Here is an 18,717-nt window from a genome sequence, read left to right on the forward strand (position 1 = left end):
TTTTCCTGTATGAATGTAAAGCTGAACTGTTAATGCAATTTGGATGGATTTTTCAGCATATGATCATCTATTAAATGAAAATTAGTGTTTTAAAATAGGGACAGCGGTCCCAAATAGGTAATCAGAATGATGAGGGTACTGGGTGGTGAATTACAAAATAGGGACAGCGGTCCCAAATAGGTAATCAGAATGATGAGGGTACTGGGTGGTGAATTACAAAATAGGGACAGCGGTCCCAAATAGGTAATCAGAATGATGAGGGTACTGGGTGGTGAATTACAAAATAGGGACAGCGGTCCCAAATAGGTAATCAGAATGATGAGGGTACTGGGTGGTGAATTACAAAATAGGGACAGCGGTCCCAAATAGGTAATCAGAATGATGAGGGTACTGGGTGGTGAATTACAAAATAGGGACAGCGGTCCCAAATAGGTAATCAGAATGATGAGGGTACTGGGTGGTGAATTACAAAATAGGGACAGCGGTCCCAAATAGGTAATCAGAATGATGAGGGTACTGGGTGGTGAATTACAAAATAGGGACAGCGGTCCCAAATAGGTAATCAGAATGATGAGGGTACTGGGTGGTGAATTACAAAATAGGGACAGCGGTCCCAAATAGGTAATCAGAATGATGAGGGTACTGGGTGGTGAATTACAAAATAGGGACAGCAGTCCCAAATAGGTAATCAGAATGATGAGGGTACTGGGTGGTGAATTACAAAATAGGGACAGCGGTCCCAAATAGGTAATCAGAATGATGAGGGTACTGGGTGGTGAATTACAAAATAGGGACAGCGGTCCCAAATAGGTAATCAGAATGATGAGGGTACTGGGTGGTGAATTACAAAATAGGGACAGCGGTCCCAAATAGGTAATCAGAATGATGAGGGTACTGGGTGGTGAATTACAAAATAGGGACAGCGGTCCCAAATAGGTAATCAGAATGATGAGGGTACTGGGTGGTGAATTACAAAATAGGGACAGCGGTCCCAAATAGGTAATCAGAATGATGAGGGTACTGGGTGGTGAATTACAAAATAGGGACAGCGGTCCCAAATAGGTAATCAGAATGATGAGGGTACTGGGTGGTGAATTACAAAATAGGGACAGCGGTCCCAAATAGGTAATCAGAATGATGAGGGTACTGGGTGGTGAATTACAAAAAAGGGACAGCGGTCCCAAATAGGTAATCAGAATGATGAGGGTACTGGGTGGTGAATTACAAAAAGGTTAATGACCTAGTTTGATATCAAATTGGGTGGATTGAACACAATACTGAGCCATTCCATGTCAACTCCTGGGATGTGCACCGCAGCACCTCTTCAATTTTTTTCTTTTTCTGTGTGGTGGTAGATATTGATGGGAAAGTAAAATCCTGAAAATTTGAGCTTCATATGCTATTTCGTTTTCCTGTGGCATCAATTTGAAATTTAGGGGGATCAGCGTCAAAAATGTGTCGCAACGCGAAAGAAGATGTTTAGAGGTCCATAAATGTATGAAGGGAACCCCCTAAAACTTTGAAAAGTATGTATCCTGGGGTACTTAATTGTGTAGAGTTCAAATCTGGCATCAGAAAACTTGTAACTCCTTAACTTTAAAAGATATAGGGCCCTCAAAATGCAACTTTGTCCATCCAGGACCAACTTCGGGGGGTCAGAACTCCAAAAGTAAAAATAATTTTTTGTCAATTTTTTTGCCAGTCGGAACCCTTTGGTAGGACATTACTCTTATCCAATAATGAGTCAATTAGAATAATTTTAGCTGAGATATTACCCATGCAAAACTCCAATAGTACATTTTTTGTACATTTTGACCCCCTGAAAACCAATGTCAGACATTTTGCCCCACCATCAACTTTAGGTATGTTGAAAATATGTTCTTGGACAACATTTCTGAGAAATAGTGGCTTGGGGTCTCGATGACTTTGCATTAAAAACATCAGTTAGGCTTGCCTACTTACATAGGAGTCATTCCAGCCATATCAACAAAAAGGGTTGGTTGGTCAGTGGTCATCCCCTCAATTTTGGCTGAAAATCATTTCTAGCATACCTCTATGAGCATAATGAACATTTTTACAGTGGTTATTTTTCCACACCTTAATTTTCAAGAGATGTTTATATTTCTATAACTTTTAATGGGTACAAGGGCCGTTTTCTGCAACTTATGAAGCTGATATATATTGTATACCTGACACAGCCCCTTGAATCCTGCATCACATCCACCATTATTAGATTAAAAAAAACAGCTTTTAACCATCTTTAACATCATGAGATGTTGCTGTTGATAAGGAACGATTACTTCACCATTTTCTTACGTAAAAACTTAATTTAAGTTGTGTTAAGGATACCATAGAAATTCCATCGGCAAGCATATGCCTAAATGAGTATTTTTGTTGTTTGGGTTTTTTTGTCAGAAGGATGAAAGGAAGACATCATCTACAAAAATATTATTTGCAGTGTGAGCAACTATAATACATTACTAATACAGGCATGTATTATTGCAACACCACTTGTAATGTTTTTGTGGAGGATGTCCTTTCATCTTAATTGTTAAAAGATGCTCATTTAGAGGCACATATGCTTGTAGATGGAATTCTATGGTTTGCAGTCATTATGAAACACAGGAAAAATGTTAACATAAAAATGAGGGAAGTCCCTGAGATAAACTTATCTTCCAAATATATTGCTTTATTTATCTTCCAAATATATTGCTTTATTTTGTTTGCCAGTAGGGCTGTTGTCGACAAGGCTGTTGTCAACAATACTGTCAACAAAGAAAATGTCCCGATTGTCGACAAGCATGGACTAATTGTCAACAAGGACTAGCATTAAAAATATTAGAGATAATCTTAAGTTAGATCATTGATCAGCAGTATTTACCACAAAATAACTTCCAGGTATAAAAAAAAGTAATAATTGTGCATAAAATGACAATGACATGGTGGATTAATAGACTTCATTTTGAAGTGGTAAGATTTGATTATGTGTAGTAGATAGTGATGTGAGCATTACATGGTCTCTGAACTGAATATTTGGACATTATTGATGTATTGCTTTGTCCACAACTTGCTGACGTCAGATCTTGAGATTTGACGATTGTCGACAATGGAAGTTCTACTCGACGATAGCCCTACCATGTAGCATTGATTCATTTGATCATCATATTTGCAGCAATAAGTTATAAAACCCATGGAGGAAATATATAAAGCATAGCAGCAAATAGCATGTCCAATCAGCGCATCACTAACTCAATAACTACCATGTTAACAGCAGTAGGAAACATTCAACATTTCAAAAATAGATTTTTATCATCAGTTAGCTTTCCTTATCTGATGTAAACAACACATTATGTCAGGATTTCTTGAGAAATATATTTTATAATAAGAATTCTACTTTTATTATATTGCTCAAAATAAAACTTTCCATATTTGGTTAAAATTGGTCCAGAATTGGCCTCAAAAACAGTGAAAATATGGTTGAAAACATGTTACTCTGAGATTTGCACATTTTACCTATACTGCTTGCTATTTTGCAGAGATTTTTAAGCACCTTTTTCAGATGCTGTGCAAGAAAATATTCCCTTTCTTTTATCAAGCACTGCCCAGCTCTAATAAGGGCAGGGGCATAGCAAGAGCCTCGAGGGCCCATGGACAAGGAGCAGTGCGGGCCCTTTTAACATTTTTTTATCAGCCCTTATTTCATTTTTGCTTTTTCTCTGGGCCCCTGAACCCTCGGGGCCCATGGACTTTGTCCACCCTGTCCTCCCGCTTGCTACGCCCATGATTAAGGGGGTACTACACCCCTGGCCAATTTTTGCATTTTTCTCAAAAATTATAGCACATTGGTGACAAGTAAGATATGTATATTATAGGGGCAAGGACCACAACTACTGCAATGAAAATTCAGCAACTCAAGGCAAGTAGTTATTGATTTATTGATCAAATATTGTTTTTCCCTCATTTTGACTGTAACTCCGAACTGGTGTCTTTGCTGAAATAAAATTTCCAGCGCAGTAGTTGTAGTCTTTGCCCCTATAATATATGTATCTTACTTGTCACCAATACGCTATAATTTTTGAGAAAAATGCAAAAATAGGCACAAAATTGGTCAGGGGTGTAGTACCCCCTTAAGCAGTATTTGTGACCTGACAGTCATAAATGTATTTAAAAATTGTCACGAAAAAAATAGACTCACTTGAATAGTACCTACAACCATCGAGCATATGGCCAATGCCAAGTGCTGTAATTGAAGTGTCCAAATCCTTATTTATATTATGGTACACCCACCTGCTATCTAATGATTGTTAATACTATGTTATGCTCTGAAATATAGATAGAGCTGGCCAATCTGTCTGTTCAAATTATTGCTCTATATGGCTGGGATGGATCACATATTGCAAGCTGAAAAATATATCCCGAAAATTAGATGTACATCAATTCACTGTCATAACTTAGTTGTAGGTTCATGCTTTGACTTGCACACACGTGCCATAGAATAACACAGCTCCTTGTTTCCACTACACACCTACGGACTCTTCCGATTACAGTGTCATGCAAGGCTTTATACAGGGTGTCCCTCAAACAATTGTTCCATCTGAATCTTGCACTTTGAGTATTGTAATGCCAACCCAAACAGAATCAATAATTTATCACATACTAAACAAATTTTAAAAATTGATCGCTCCATTTTTTGGACTTGTTAGCCATAATTTGTTTCAAATTTTATATGCTTTTTTCCCAAAAATCTCGAAAGTCCTTGGTTTCTTTAGTCATCACCAAATCAATACAGTTTAGTATAATCCAGAAGTCTGCCCCCTTCATACACCACTAAATCATATGTTTAGTCTCCCCTTGGCAATATGCACATTTGAAACCATATCACTTTATTTCAAGAAGCACAATCGCCCCATCACACATTTTGACCATTATTTTCATTACAAACCAAATGAACTGTGACAGCAAAGCATATGGGACTGTCATCAAGACACAACATAAAGCACATGTCAAAATTATGCAGTGTGACCATACCAAATCATATGAAATTCATCTTTGCAAATAACACATAGGCCTAACTCCTATTACATGACACCTCTATCATATAATATATAACCCTAGCTAGCTGACAAAGTTATATAATAGCACTGATTGGATGACACAAATCATCACAAAGTGATGTGTGTGAAAATCAGTGTTGATTGGATCAAGAAATGAACATCGTTTGTTGAGAGTAGGCATCTAAACATCCCTTGTTTGAATGTGGCCAAGTAATAAAAAAAATAATATCAACATGTGCAGAGTTTTGTTAGGTGCAGCATGATATCTCACTTGTGTAAAAACAAATCAGAACTACAGAGAAGTTCATGATTAAACAAAATCTGGTGAATTCAGACAGGTTATGCGGTGTAATACTGCATAGCCTAACATGTTCCACTCATCTGAAGTCAGTGGCAGTCAGTGTGCCAACCATTGATAAGCAGCAGCATTATATTGCAGTCTTTTGGCTGATACAGATTTAAACATATCCTTTCAGACAGTAAATGACTCTGCATGTTATCAAATCACACCAAATTCCATGCATTTCTCGATCATTGCTAATTTGCATTACACGTGTGGTACAGCAGCAAACCCAGTTCTCCTAATGTACAGAAATAATGTCAACATTTTAAACAATGATTATTTTCAGGTGTATTTTTTGTTTTTGTAGATTGATAATGCTAGCAGCATATGCCCATGGCTAATTCAAATCAAGAACCTGCACAGGCAGGAAGTAGGGCAAGCAGACTCTGCTATTTATCCTTCTCATAGCTACACACAAACTAATCAAAGTGAACAGAAACTCCTGCAACATGATATCCCTAAAACACTGCATATCCAAACAAAATGTTCAGCAATAATACATGGGAATAAATTGAAAATATACATAAAATGGCTAGCTACACAAAGCAACCTTTCAGCAGCAAATTGAAACGAGTCTTACAATTCTACACTAAGTGTGCGTAGCAGTCTGTTTGCAGTAGATTGTGTATAAAGTCTTGGTATCATCACATCAGCCTGAGAATTTCTCAAATATTTTCCAATTTCCATTATGTTGTACACTGAAAATAAACCTTTTTTTTATTACGACTATATTATCACTCTATAAAGAAAACAGCATCAAACAATATGTGTATTGCTTTTCTGCCCCCTATAAGTTTCTAGTTCCTCAATAGATTCCTTGAAACAAAATAGTGTGCAGCAAGGTTGGTCTACATATTCACTGCAGATTTCATGCAGAGTTCCCAAGTAAAGACAATAGCAGCAATTCTTTTTATTTGCTACCTTGTAGATTTCCTGCAATTGAAACATGACCTTAAATATTGCTCAATTATTTCCTCCAAATATAATTATACCCTAATAATGTTCACAAAACTGCCAAGTGGTCTACCAGGAACTACATGTACAATGGAAGTTGCTGAGAGCAATTATCTGACACATAGTTAAATCACATGAATTATGTGTCACCTTAGTGGAATTCAGTGCAGTTCAATCATGCCTCGAAATTGCACAAATTCTTACTCCATATTGTAGCAGTGCCAAGTAGCCAATTAGTTGTAGTGCTAATAGTGCTATATCATATGTATTGCATTCAGATCCTGCCCATACTTGGTACATTTAGTATCACTTTCAATCAAACACAACTAATCAAATTTTCATTTGTAATAATCTTGTATTTAATAATACTGGCAGTGTCTGTGGGGGCCCATAGCCAGTAGGAGCTAGGAAAGGGGTGGATGCCCCCAAACCTTCACCCAAGTCCACCTCTCTGCACAAATGTGCCTAGAAATATCCCAATAAACACACAAAATGAGGTACCAAATGGCTTCAATCTGGACATCATTTCACAACTTCTGAGTGGGGAACATGCCCGTCAGACAAGCCTGTGCCGTGCAAACGCGATGTGCAGTGCGTGAGTGCCGAAGTCCACTTTTACCATATATTCGTCCCTCCCAAAAATAATTCCCAAATACGGGATTGGCCACTGCAAATTCATTTAAAAAATGCTTAAACTTCCTTTTTAATATTGCTTTTTGAAATGATTATTTTTATTTCTGAATTTATTTTCCCCTATTGCATACTTCTATTCAAGTTCATATAATTTGAACCATGCAAAAAAGTAGCTTTATTATTTGCGACGACGAACCTGGTGGAAAAATCAGGTTTATTTAATTGTATTTTGTTTGAATTGTTACATGCACCAGTGAACCACATCAATTTAGTTCTGTGTCATAACACAACATGAAATCAGTCATTGTTGTCTCATTATTCACACCATTCTGTATGTGACAAGCAGACACTACTACACCCATCAAAAATATATAAATACATGTATATAAAAAGAGTGTCATAGGCAGTGAAAATGGTACAAGTTATAAGTAAGAAACATATAATATATAAATAGATTTGTCAGCAAATGCATGAAACAGTGTTGTGAAATCTAATCAAATGTGTTTAATATTCTACAAGTTTATATATATATATGCCTGGTATTTATGTATCCTCTCTCTGTTTATTCATTTAACAGTTTGCCTATGCCTTGATGAAGCCCTGAGGGCGAAAGCTCGGAATAAAAGTTAATGTTACACAGCTACGTTGTCGTCTATTCAAATTTCTTACGCCTATATAAAAATATATATCATATTTTGCCTGATGATTGCCATATTTATTTCATTCTTGAGTAAAATGACCATATGTGACATGTGATGTCAATTTTCACTTTTCCATTTCATATTCTTGCTCATCTAACAGCCTACAGATGAGACTACAGTAATTTGTAATAAGAGACATCATATTGGTTGTTAACCTGATTATGGGTATTTTATTTTTGTGCTAGTTTTGTTGTAATATGTTTTATGCCACTTTTTATGCAATATTTGTTAATTTAAATTTGGCTGTGATGTGAATTTTAACAAACCAAGTTATAGTATGCTGTAATCATAACTGAACTAGGACTAGCAGTTCCTATATAGCCATATCCCGCAATGCAGTCTTGATATGATGGGTCACAATTATCAAGGGGCGCCAATTGTCAAACATTGTCTGTTTAACCACTTCCCTAAATGGCAAAATTTGTCTCAGAAATCGTGACAGTCAGTATCACGGGTAAGCCAGTAAACTCTTCATGATCATTGCTGATCGATTCTTCATGCAGTTAACAAGGTTGCCATATACCTCTAAAATTGGGACTCCTTTGCAATAATCCCATTTGTTCCTTGCTAAAAGTGCTGAAGTATGTAATATCAGCATAACTAACTACAGAACAAAGGTCAGGTTGACTCTAAAACAACTGAAGGGCCAATCTTTTGGAGATATTTTTACCAGATTTTCTACTTCTAGTTTGTGATGTGATGCCCACTACATCTACTGACTGTCAAATTGTGGCAACCCTGTGTGTTTACATATATATTAAGTGAGCGAGACAGTAATTTGTAGAGCTGTCAAATTTAGTTGCATCTCAAGGTCCGTAACCAGGCTTCCAAGTTAAGGGGTTACACTCAAATCATTATCCTTAAAAGCAAAAAGGGTATAGATAATATGTGGGACTAGTGATGTTGTTAATTGGAGCGAAGTACAGAGTATGAGGGGGATGTGCCCCCTCGTAAGTGAAGACATTTTTGAAAAATGGAGTTGAAATGAAGTGTTTTGGTGCCTAGATTTAAGGCGTAATTTGACATTCTTACATTATTTCCATGCATATCAAAAACCTTGCAGGTCTATACTTCCTTCCCATTTTGAGTTTTCCCATATACATGTACCTTCAAAATGTTTGAAGCTATGGACAATATCTGTGAAAACAGACCTTGTTTGTCACTTCTGATAGTTGAAGGTATAATTATTTACTCTTTTCATATCAATTCCTTTTGATTTCTTTATAGTTTTCCTAATTTCTTTCTTTGCTTTCTTACCATGTTTTTCCAGGGTTTGAAAGTTTGAGTGAACTCCTCAAACCCCCCTGGCTATGGGCATGATCTCTAGATACAAATGAGAACCATGAGGACATCTAATTCAAACCCATTGTACAACTCATAAAGGAACTTTATATTCACTTCACACAATAAAATGCTGCAAAGGTTAATTTTGACAAAGAAATCAAAAAGGTAAAGATTTACCCAGGGCTGCAATAATTCACTCAACATGGAACTTCAACATCTTCTCAAGTCACTCTTTGTTGAAATATATTGAGCAGTCAATATTTTATTACCATTTGCTCACAAATAATCCAAACCTACACTATTTACAAGCCCTGTGTATTATAAACATGAAGGAGAACAACCCTGGAAGCCAAATCTGCTGTTTTCAATTCAAGCGTTTGCATCCTACCAATTGACTCGGGTTCTTTTTTTATTTGTTTTTACATTTTTATTGATTTCAATTACATAATTAACCCAGTACAATGTGTGTTAATATCAATTTATTATTAAATAGTTTGCTCTATTATACCAAGACTATCGAGATCTTATCTCAAGATTTACCTTTTCAGTTGGGTCAAATAGAAAATATTATGCATCTAAATTAACCATCAAGCCTCATTCAGTAATCAAAGCAGACAATTGCCTTATACTGCTATGGTATCAAGCATGAATTTAAGCCATGTTACATATTAAATTATCCCATTCTGTATTCATACAATGCATTAGTTTATGGCTTCTGGAAACATTAAGGCATTTTGATCATTAAATTTAATTCATTAAAAATTTAAACAATTAAAGTGCGGGCAGTTCAGTTAACATTTTGCGTCCACTTTTCTTTAATAATTTCAATTTGTTTTAAATGGGTAAAGCCTTTGTTATCAACCATAAATTCAGCACATGGCCATAATGCTACGGACGTAGGGGTCATCCATAATTTTCGCCATTTTCAATTATGCTCAAAGTGTGCATAACTATTCACCCCCTCCCCCCTCAAGTTATGCACAAATAAAATGGTGAAGGATTTGCCATGAGTACTACTGATAAAGAAACCAAAATACTCTGTGGATACTTAAATAGGGTATATACTATGCCCTCAACAATGCCACTTTGGTATAGGGGCACCCACTATATATATTAAACTGTAAGAATGATGTGAAGGTCTCCTTGCAACTTAATTTTCTTCACCCATGTCAGATAAACTTTCAGAAAAAATTAAACACCATTCATTCCCAATGCCATGCATGGCATTTCTTTCTCGGTCTAAAAGACTTCCATAATAGAGCATGAAAAATAATATTACTTATCAAACAAAATATCTGAAATCAAGGTGTGCATTCTTCCTTGCATCACAAACCCGGTGATGGGGCCACAGGTTTTCCAATTTTGTTTGGGTGAGTATGTAGGTCTACAACTAGGTCTCTGAAAACTTCTTCAATTTAAACCGAGTTTGACAAAAAAGAGACTTGAAATTTACTATACCAACTTTTAGGAATATTCTGTTGAAAATTAAGGTAACATGACACTATATAGGCTAGAGCGCTATAATAAAGTGTTGTAATAATAATAATAATAATAAGGTAGGTTTGTTCAATTCTGGATTCATTTTTTACAGACTGTTTTGCATAATAGACTTGTAAAATGAGAAAATCGCTGTTAGCATATTATAGAATTTGTTCACCAATTTCATTGAAATTTTCTTAGGTCAATTGGTTATTAATTTATGAATAAAATGTTAGAAAATACCATTATTTTTCACTTTTTATATTTTTCTCTTGCTTTTAAAACAAATTGTAATTTTTCTTGTGCACACATGCCCAAAATCTTTATCCCCTCCCCTCTTACGCACGCTTTGTGCATAACTTAAAATCGCAAAAATTATGGATGGCCCTGTAGCGACTGCTTAGTTTGATAAACCGTTACTAGTATTACCATCTGCTTCCAGGAATGAGAAGACACAAGGAAGGGTTTTAATATTATGAGCATCGATCCTGAACCTATTTTTGTGTCCTTCCTTCACCCCAGCAGGTTGCACCACTTCATCTGGCATATTTCCATGATCTTATATGTGACCAGTTCTTACTAAACCAGGAACACGGTAAATTTTTTAAAAAGAAAAAGAAGGGAAGTGGTCCTCTACCACCTGTAATAAGTTACATGATTTATGAAGTGATCCTCCCATCATCTATTATAAATTACTGCAGTAGCTCAAAATATGAGACTTGCAACTTTTCACCTAAGATCTTGGAATAATCAAATTTACTGATGTCCCTGAAAAGGTACATGTACCCAAAATCTCAGTGAAAAGGGTGTCATAAATCGGACTTTGTCTTTGGAGTAGTTTTGTGAGGAAACTCTTTTTGTCATCTTTATGTCTCTCACCATTAGGGTCTTTTATACCATTTTTGGTGAGGACTGTTTAGGTTTACATCCACCCCATTACATACTCCCCCACTGCACTATTACCCCTTACACTGACATCCACCCCCCCTTGTGTGTGCATAGAAACCATACCAATATCCAAGTGCCACACTACCCTCATTGCAGGTAGGCCTCTTTATCACCCCCTACACTGATACAGTATTTCGCCCTGCATCCATATGTCTTGCCTCAATCCACTACCATTTCTGTTACTTTAAATTCATCAATAGATTACATGACTCTTTCAAGAAAAAAACCTCAGTGGCAGTCTGTCTACTAAAAACCATTATCGGCTCTTGTCTATAACATCTTCTCCCTGTGCTCAAGGATATAACTAATATGAATTTGAAAATAGATTTCTGTAGCTATAAAATTGCATTTTCATCATCTCATGTCAGTCTTTTATATCTAGGTGTAAACCACAAACATGTTGAAAAATAGTTTGGTGTGATGTTTTGGTTTTTTTGTTAAACATTAGTTGCTTGATATAAAAAGATTATGTTGGAGAACAATAATATAAATTGTAATACATAAAACAACAACTATATTGAGTAGCACACACAGGGTGTGTTTGCAAGGTGTTACATATATGTTAAACTGATTTGTGATTTAAATGCTGACAGCTGGAAGGAAGCTCAACCTTGTATACTTATTATCTAAGTGGTGTGCATTAAACTGCAAAACAAGTGCATTTTACTGCTTACTATGATATTTTCCTGTGTGTCTCACACTGTGAAAGTTGTTGTAGGGGAATGTAGGTGAAATGAATTTATGCAAAATTGTATTCTTTATGATGAGGTTCTGTCACACACGACCACTAATGCAGTCAGTAGTTGGCGAAAGTCTGATCATAAACCAGGAAGTGAACCCAAAGTTATTGATCCTAAATTCATAGTTATGTCATTTCAGCGCAAGTTTTAATTTTTTATTTAATGATTATAAAGGCAATTATCGTTCTAAAAATGACCTCTAATAAACGTCTCCTTTTGGAAAATGCAACACCCGGGGCGTTTAATAGAAGAAATACAGTAATTATGCTTATTGATCAATTCGTAGAACAGTTTGACAAACAATAGTGTACATAGTTTCATACATACATGTGCCAGCTGAAACAAAGTCTTTTTGATTGCTGGCTGTTTTATCCTCTCCAACGTGACACCTCCTCAAACAACAAGACCACATAAGCTGGTGGTTACTGGCTCAACATAGCTTCAATTAGGATCTACTTCATCACACACCTACCTACCTGCCTACCTACTTATGTGCTTTCCAATATTTTCCCTTCCTCAATATTACTTACGTCATAGAGTTGTTTTTCCTGCTCCAGCATGTTCCGGTATGTGTTGAGCCGTTCATTGCGCAATGCTGCACCTTGCTCAGGCTGTATTGAACAAAACAAAAAAATCAACAATTGACACAATACAATTACAAATCTATTGTGTTATTTACTTTAAGCTGTTCATGTCTTTCTAATATCAAGCACAAGATAATCACATCTACAACAGACTTGCAAGAAGGACTTGTTTTTCCCAATCAGATCACCCAAACTATACCACAGAATGCAAAATCATATTAATCACATCATGGACTACTCATATTGACGTCATTTGTAAGAAGGGTTGTAGCTCCCAGTCCACATAATCAGTCCCAGAACAAAATATTCATTTACTGACATGATCGTGTTCTGGGACTGAACTGTTTCCATTCAGAATCTTGATGGCAAATCCGACAAAATTAGCACATAGTCCTACTTCATAGCTTTTTAATCCCCTATTCATGCTGCGTAAATCGCTCTTTTGTGGAACATCCTTTTGATACTTGAGTGTTTGGACAACCGGAACAGTTTTATCAGGTCTTTTGTCTACCTCTCTATTTGTTAACAGACGAGGATCCCGGGACGAGGATATCAAAATTGTCATCCTCGCCGAGTAGGAAAGTAACAGTTTTAGTACGGCACTGCCTTCTTCCCACTCTATACATTTCCTTGGTCCGTCCAGTTCTTGAACCACTCACAAAAACACACAAACCATCTGGAATCTGTTGAGATATTTGCCTGCCTGGTCATTTGCAATCCTGGATCACCATCTTCCCTCTCACCGTGTGCCATGCTAACCATTCATCTGCTCATAATTTATTCATACCTCACTCACACTCAAACTCGAGATGTACCATTCCTGTGCTCTCTATCCACCTTTAAGCCGCCTCATACTTTGTCATAGAAGTTTCTTCCATCTTGAACCCAAGTTCTGGAATGGTTTACCTGAAAATGTTGTCTCTTGTTCTTATACATTTTACCTCATGGCTTAACATTGTCTTTTGCTGCCCTTTTATTAATAAATGATGGATGTCACAGATTCCTAGAAAATTAACTTATAGTGGTCAAACTGATAACCAGAGGCATACCAGGCATAAACCTATAAACTAGCTGAATGGATTTCCTCTGGTCAATTTTTCAACACATGGGCAATGCACTACACAAAGTATGATATGCATAATGAAGAGTAACCAGACAAAATAAGTCTGTGTCTATGCTCCTGGCTAGAACTAGCACCATTCACAAACCGCGACGCCTCTTGACTAGCGAGCGTAGCGAGGTTTTGGTGGAATCCCGGGGGTGGAATATCTTGAATCATCATAGGTATCAGAGTACAGCACAGAGCTTGTGCTACTCCTGGCCAGTCTGAACACACAACTTAAGGTCCATTCATACTACGCCTCAATTGCAGTATGAAGAGACCTTTATACTTACATCAACTGGTTGTGGATTGGTAATATTTGGTCTCCCTGGAGTCTGTATGTTTGATGTGGGGTTGGTTGGGTTTACAGGACTGGTGCCTGTGTGTGGTGATGGCAGTGGTGGTCCGTTGGAACCTGGTGGTTTACCTAATAATGTTAAGGCAACGTATGGTCCAGATGGATTAAAAAAAAAAGAAGGAAAGAGAGGTCAACAATTATGATCAAATAAGCCACTTTTAATACATCATAACCGTGATGATTATTGCATAAATCTGTGTATTTTTTTTTAAAAAGGTCATATAAGAAATGATTATGATAAGGCCAAAAAAAAAAAAAAGTTGTTGTGTTGCCCTCAACCGTCCGACCCTAAATCCTGAAAAATCAGGGTCGCAATTTTTTTTTTTTTTTTTTGAATGATGATTTTTACAGATTTGTTCAAAAACTCAATGTTTTTCACTTAAAATTAATATTTTATTGAAAGACTAGTCTTTAATTGATGTCTAACTGGAATCCAGAAGTCAAAATTGACAAATGTCCCCTAATTGAAGAAGCATTATTTAATATTTGAGGGAATTTTAAAACTGAAGGTTTAAAAAAAAAAAAAAATTTTTTAAATTTAAAAAAAATCCGACCGTCCGACCCAAATTTCCCATTTTCCCACTTGAGGGCAACACAACAATATTTTTTTTTTTTCCTAATTGGTGAATAACTTGGTGGAGATGTCCAAGGCAATGGAGATATAGGGGCTATATATTAATTATGCAATGATTGGGCTGATGGTATGCAGATTTGGGCAAAATACACGATTGTTTGTTTGTTTGTTTGTTTGATTTCTTCTTTTGCCAGGTTACTCATTCGGTGGATGTTGCAAGGTATCCTCTGTTCTTCCATGAAGTCCAGGGGCCACAATTTTATGTGTGATCAAAATTCTCCTCACAATCTACTTCAGGTAAGTACATTCACTCCGCCCACCCCAACACACACCCCCACACCCCATCTGGCAAACAAAACACACCGGTAGCCTAGGACACTTGAGTTTTTATCACCTTACTGCAGACATACACATGGACTGTTAGTTATTTTTACTGCTGGGTCGGAATGAACCTAAATCCAACTGTGAACATTGATAATGCATTTATGCTATTTTTGATCTAGGAACACTATCCAGCAAGTGCGGACAGCTGCACTTCTTGTTTGTCCACCACTACAAAGAGATTTTTCATGTATGTCCTCATTTGACAAGAGATTACAAATCATGTATAGGCACACATGCTATTTACTTACATTAAAGGCAACACAACTTACAAAGATGTGATTGATTTCATTTGACTTCCCTAGTGAGCAAAGTTGGCACTTCTGGTTGCCTGCCACCTAGATAACCAATATTGTCAGCAGTAATGACTGCTAACCAAATACCCCTACAGGGGATTTCATGTCTTGCTTAGCCTTAGATGCTTCTAACAGGGAAACATAAAGTCATCCCCACTACACATTTTCTTAAGAAAACACTGTCCAGTGAAAGTGAAAGCTGAAAAATGCCTTCTACAATATGGCTGCCATATAACTGACTTACTGTTTCTTTCTTAATATCTAACCTGGAAGGTCTGGATACATTTTGAAATGCAAGGAATGGAATCATTGAGCTTCTTCAACCCACTACCTTGACGGTTTTGTGGTCAGACCTCTTTCTCCTGGGGTAAGGTGGTAGGTGACAATAAGCCCACTAACATGAGTGACAACAGTGCCAAGTCATCTCATGTTTTATTTCAATATTTTAGCACATTGGATATTAACTCCCAGGTAAATATTTAACCAAGCAGCTACTGCCTCATAACATCTTCCTATCTAGTCATGCAGTCAGGTCCAGCGCATTACATAGGACTGTGGCATTAGCTTTTCACTAACAATTAACCTACAAATTGACTAGCTCACATGCCTCTAGCTCTAACTCCACCATTATATATTGCTATGATTATTCTTACTACTTTTTCACCATAATTTAGGAGAATTGAATAAACCACCAATTAGTCTTCAAAATCACTAGCTGATTTCCTTCTACTTGCTTAATCTACCACCAATACATGAAGGCACCTATTATGCAGCTATGAACCAAGTTTGATATAAAATTGGATCAATTGAGCTCATAAAAAAATCACAAATTTAAAAACATTCAAAATTGGCAAAACATGAAAAATTACATGAATGACCACTTCTACAATACTGGTTTTTATGTCCACAAAACTGAGTCATTCATTTCCCTGCCTATCTTACAACTAGCACATTCAATAATACTCCATGATTTGACCGACAGTACATTCACCAAAGTCACCATGCATATGATAATTTCTTTATACCATCATTTCAACCCTGGTTAGATATGTCAACAAAAAAGCCTTAGGTTCCATATGCAGTTTACATAGCTCTGGCCTGATCAATCATATACCACAACAATTTGCGGAGTTAATTAAATGGAGCAAATGGGGCCATGTGCAAGGGTGGTAAGAACTAGGACAGTGGTATTCCTTTGATGAAAATACTTGGGCCAAATGGGAGGTCTTGCTTGCCTTTATGTCAAGAACTAATATGTGATTGAAGAATGATTCTGATTCTAGTGGATTCATTTTGTTGCCATTTATGCTAATTGGGAACCTGATCATGCAAGTTTGCAAAACAAATCTTACAACTAAAACTCATGCAGTCAAAAAATTACAATAATGATTTTGGCCAAAATCCAAATTGGAGTAGGAAGGAAAGGGGCCTTAAAAAGCTTTGTTTTCTTATTTATAATTGTTGTTACTCAAAACATTCAACTTCATGTATATCATATCTCACTGCAATTTCCACTAAACATAATATCATTTATTATTAAAGAATCAAAAAAATATTCAAATTTGTCCTTAAAATTCCAAAAGGTAGAAGCAAAATGATATAAGTAAAAAATATTACAACAAAATGTGTGTGAAAATATGGAGTTCATCTAAAAAACAAGAAAAATAAATTAAATAAAATAAACACACAAACAAACAGCTGAATATAGACCCTGAAGATAATGTAAGATTTCATCAGAAAAATTAAGGTCAGTTGTTTCACGGCAACGTCCAAAAAAGCCTTCCAGCATGACCGGGCCATATGCTTTTAGTGGTAGGCCGGAGAAACTATGATTTGCTTTGATTTAATACAAGGCAAATATCTACAAGATGACCTAGACCAAGCAGCAATGATATTTGGACAAAACTAACCCTTATTTTTCCAGTTTGATTATCAATGAAGCATTCCCAAAAAAGACAAGCAGGTAAACCACTAGTTCCCACTATCTTTGGCATCACTGATCAACCTCAGATGAGCTCCTTCCTTACACCATTACATACCAAACCTCTGCCATTGCATGGACTTGGTTAACACTGGTTTATCGCATAGAGACCACTTAAAGCTTGGTATTGGTTGGTATTAGCCAATGGCAATGTAAAAACTATTGGATTTGTGTGGCTATTATGTTTGGCCTGCTTTATGGCGGCATCTAATACACACAGGAGCAAACCACACAATGTTGTGAATCTGGATTGATTCAAATCCATACAATTTACTTGACCCATAAAGCTAGCCAATGAGATGTGACATGCATGGTCCTGTCATACACCATGTGTTACAACAGGATACAATAAGTAGATGTGATTCAAAGCGCACCTTCATTCCTATCAAATGAAAAAGTGGCACACTTTTGCATATTTATTTGTTTGAGTTATATTTTTCTTTTAGGGCAAACTTGTGTAAGCAATATATCTGAATACTCCAGTTACTCTATATACACTTTTATGCTGGACCAAAATTTGAGAAACATCAGATTTGTCAGCTGCATGCTTAAAACAGTCTCTATTATTTTTTTCCCCAAATTCCTTTTACAAATTAAGCGTACTGCTAGCTGTCCAGCAGGTATTATTTTCCACAAGGTCCTATGTACATGCTTGATGTCACGCGCGTATACATGACGGTTAACGCATAAAAAGAACCTTGCAACAGATAATAGTGCCCTCAACTGCCTTATTGTTTTTGTAAGCACATAATACACTGATATTTATGTATTGTCAGAAGTTTTGACAAAAATGCACAAAACCTCCAAGAGAGGTTGAAGTTGCATTTCATGCAGTCAATTTACTTCCCACAAAATCTAACCTGTATGTAATCCATTATGAATCCAGATGAGACTGGATATAACAAGCCCTTGAGTAGACTCTGTGAGATAATCTAATATTTCCATAGCCTGTTTAATTTGGTTACCTAAACATTACATTAATTACCTTGCACTTTGTATGCTGGCTTGTGTTATCTTAAATATCCGATAAGAAAGGACAGAAAAATTAATAATTGCATGTCTGTAAAACTAATTTCCAGATATGACCAAACAGAAAGTCCTATTTTTTTTTTTTTTATATTCAGCAGCATGAAAATGATGACATGTTTGAAACCAAGGTAGAATGTTGACAGGTTTTCAGCACAGTATATCCTATAAATTGGGTAACTTGATTGTGTCTCACAACACTCAATTCTGCTTGATCCTATTAGTCTGTACATGTATGCATGTGTGAAATATGGGATTTATGGAAAATGCCTTTGTAGG

The 18,717-nt window shown here is 36.3% G+C and overlaps 1 protein-coding gene across 1 annotated transcript in view; it reads right to left on the bottom strand.

Moving 5' to 3' along the window:
* Nucleotides 1-18,717, bottom strand: part of LOC140170036 (uncharacterized) — a 239,238-nt gene that overhangs the window by 91,696 nt on the left and 128,825 nt on the right. Inside the window, 2 exon segments of the mRNA XM_072193351.1 lie at nucleotides 12,667-12,747; nucleotides 14,116-14,279. Coding sequence (XP_072049452.1) covers nucleotides 12,667-12,747; nucleotides 14,116-14,279 — 245 coding nt within the window.

The sequence above is a fragment of the Amphiura filiformis genome, chromosome 14, assembly GCF_039555335.1.
Source record: "Amphiura filiformis chromosome 14, Afil_fr2py, whole genome shotgun sequence".
Classification (NCBI taxonomy): domain Eukaryota; kingdom Metazoa; phylum Echinodermata; class Ophiuroidea; order Amphilepidida; family Amphiuridae; genus Amphiura; species Amphiura filiformis.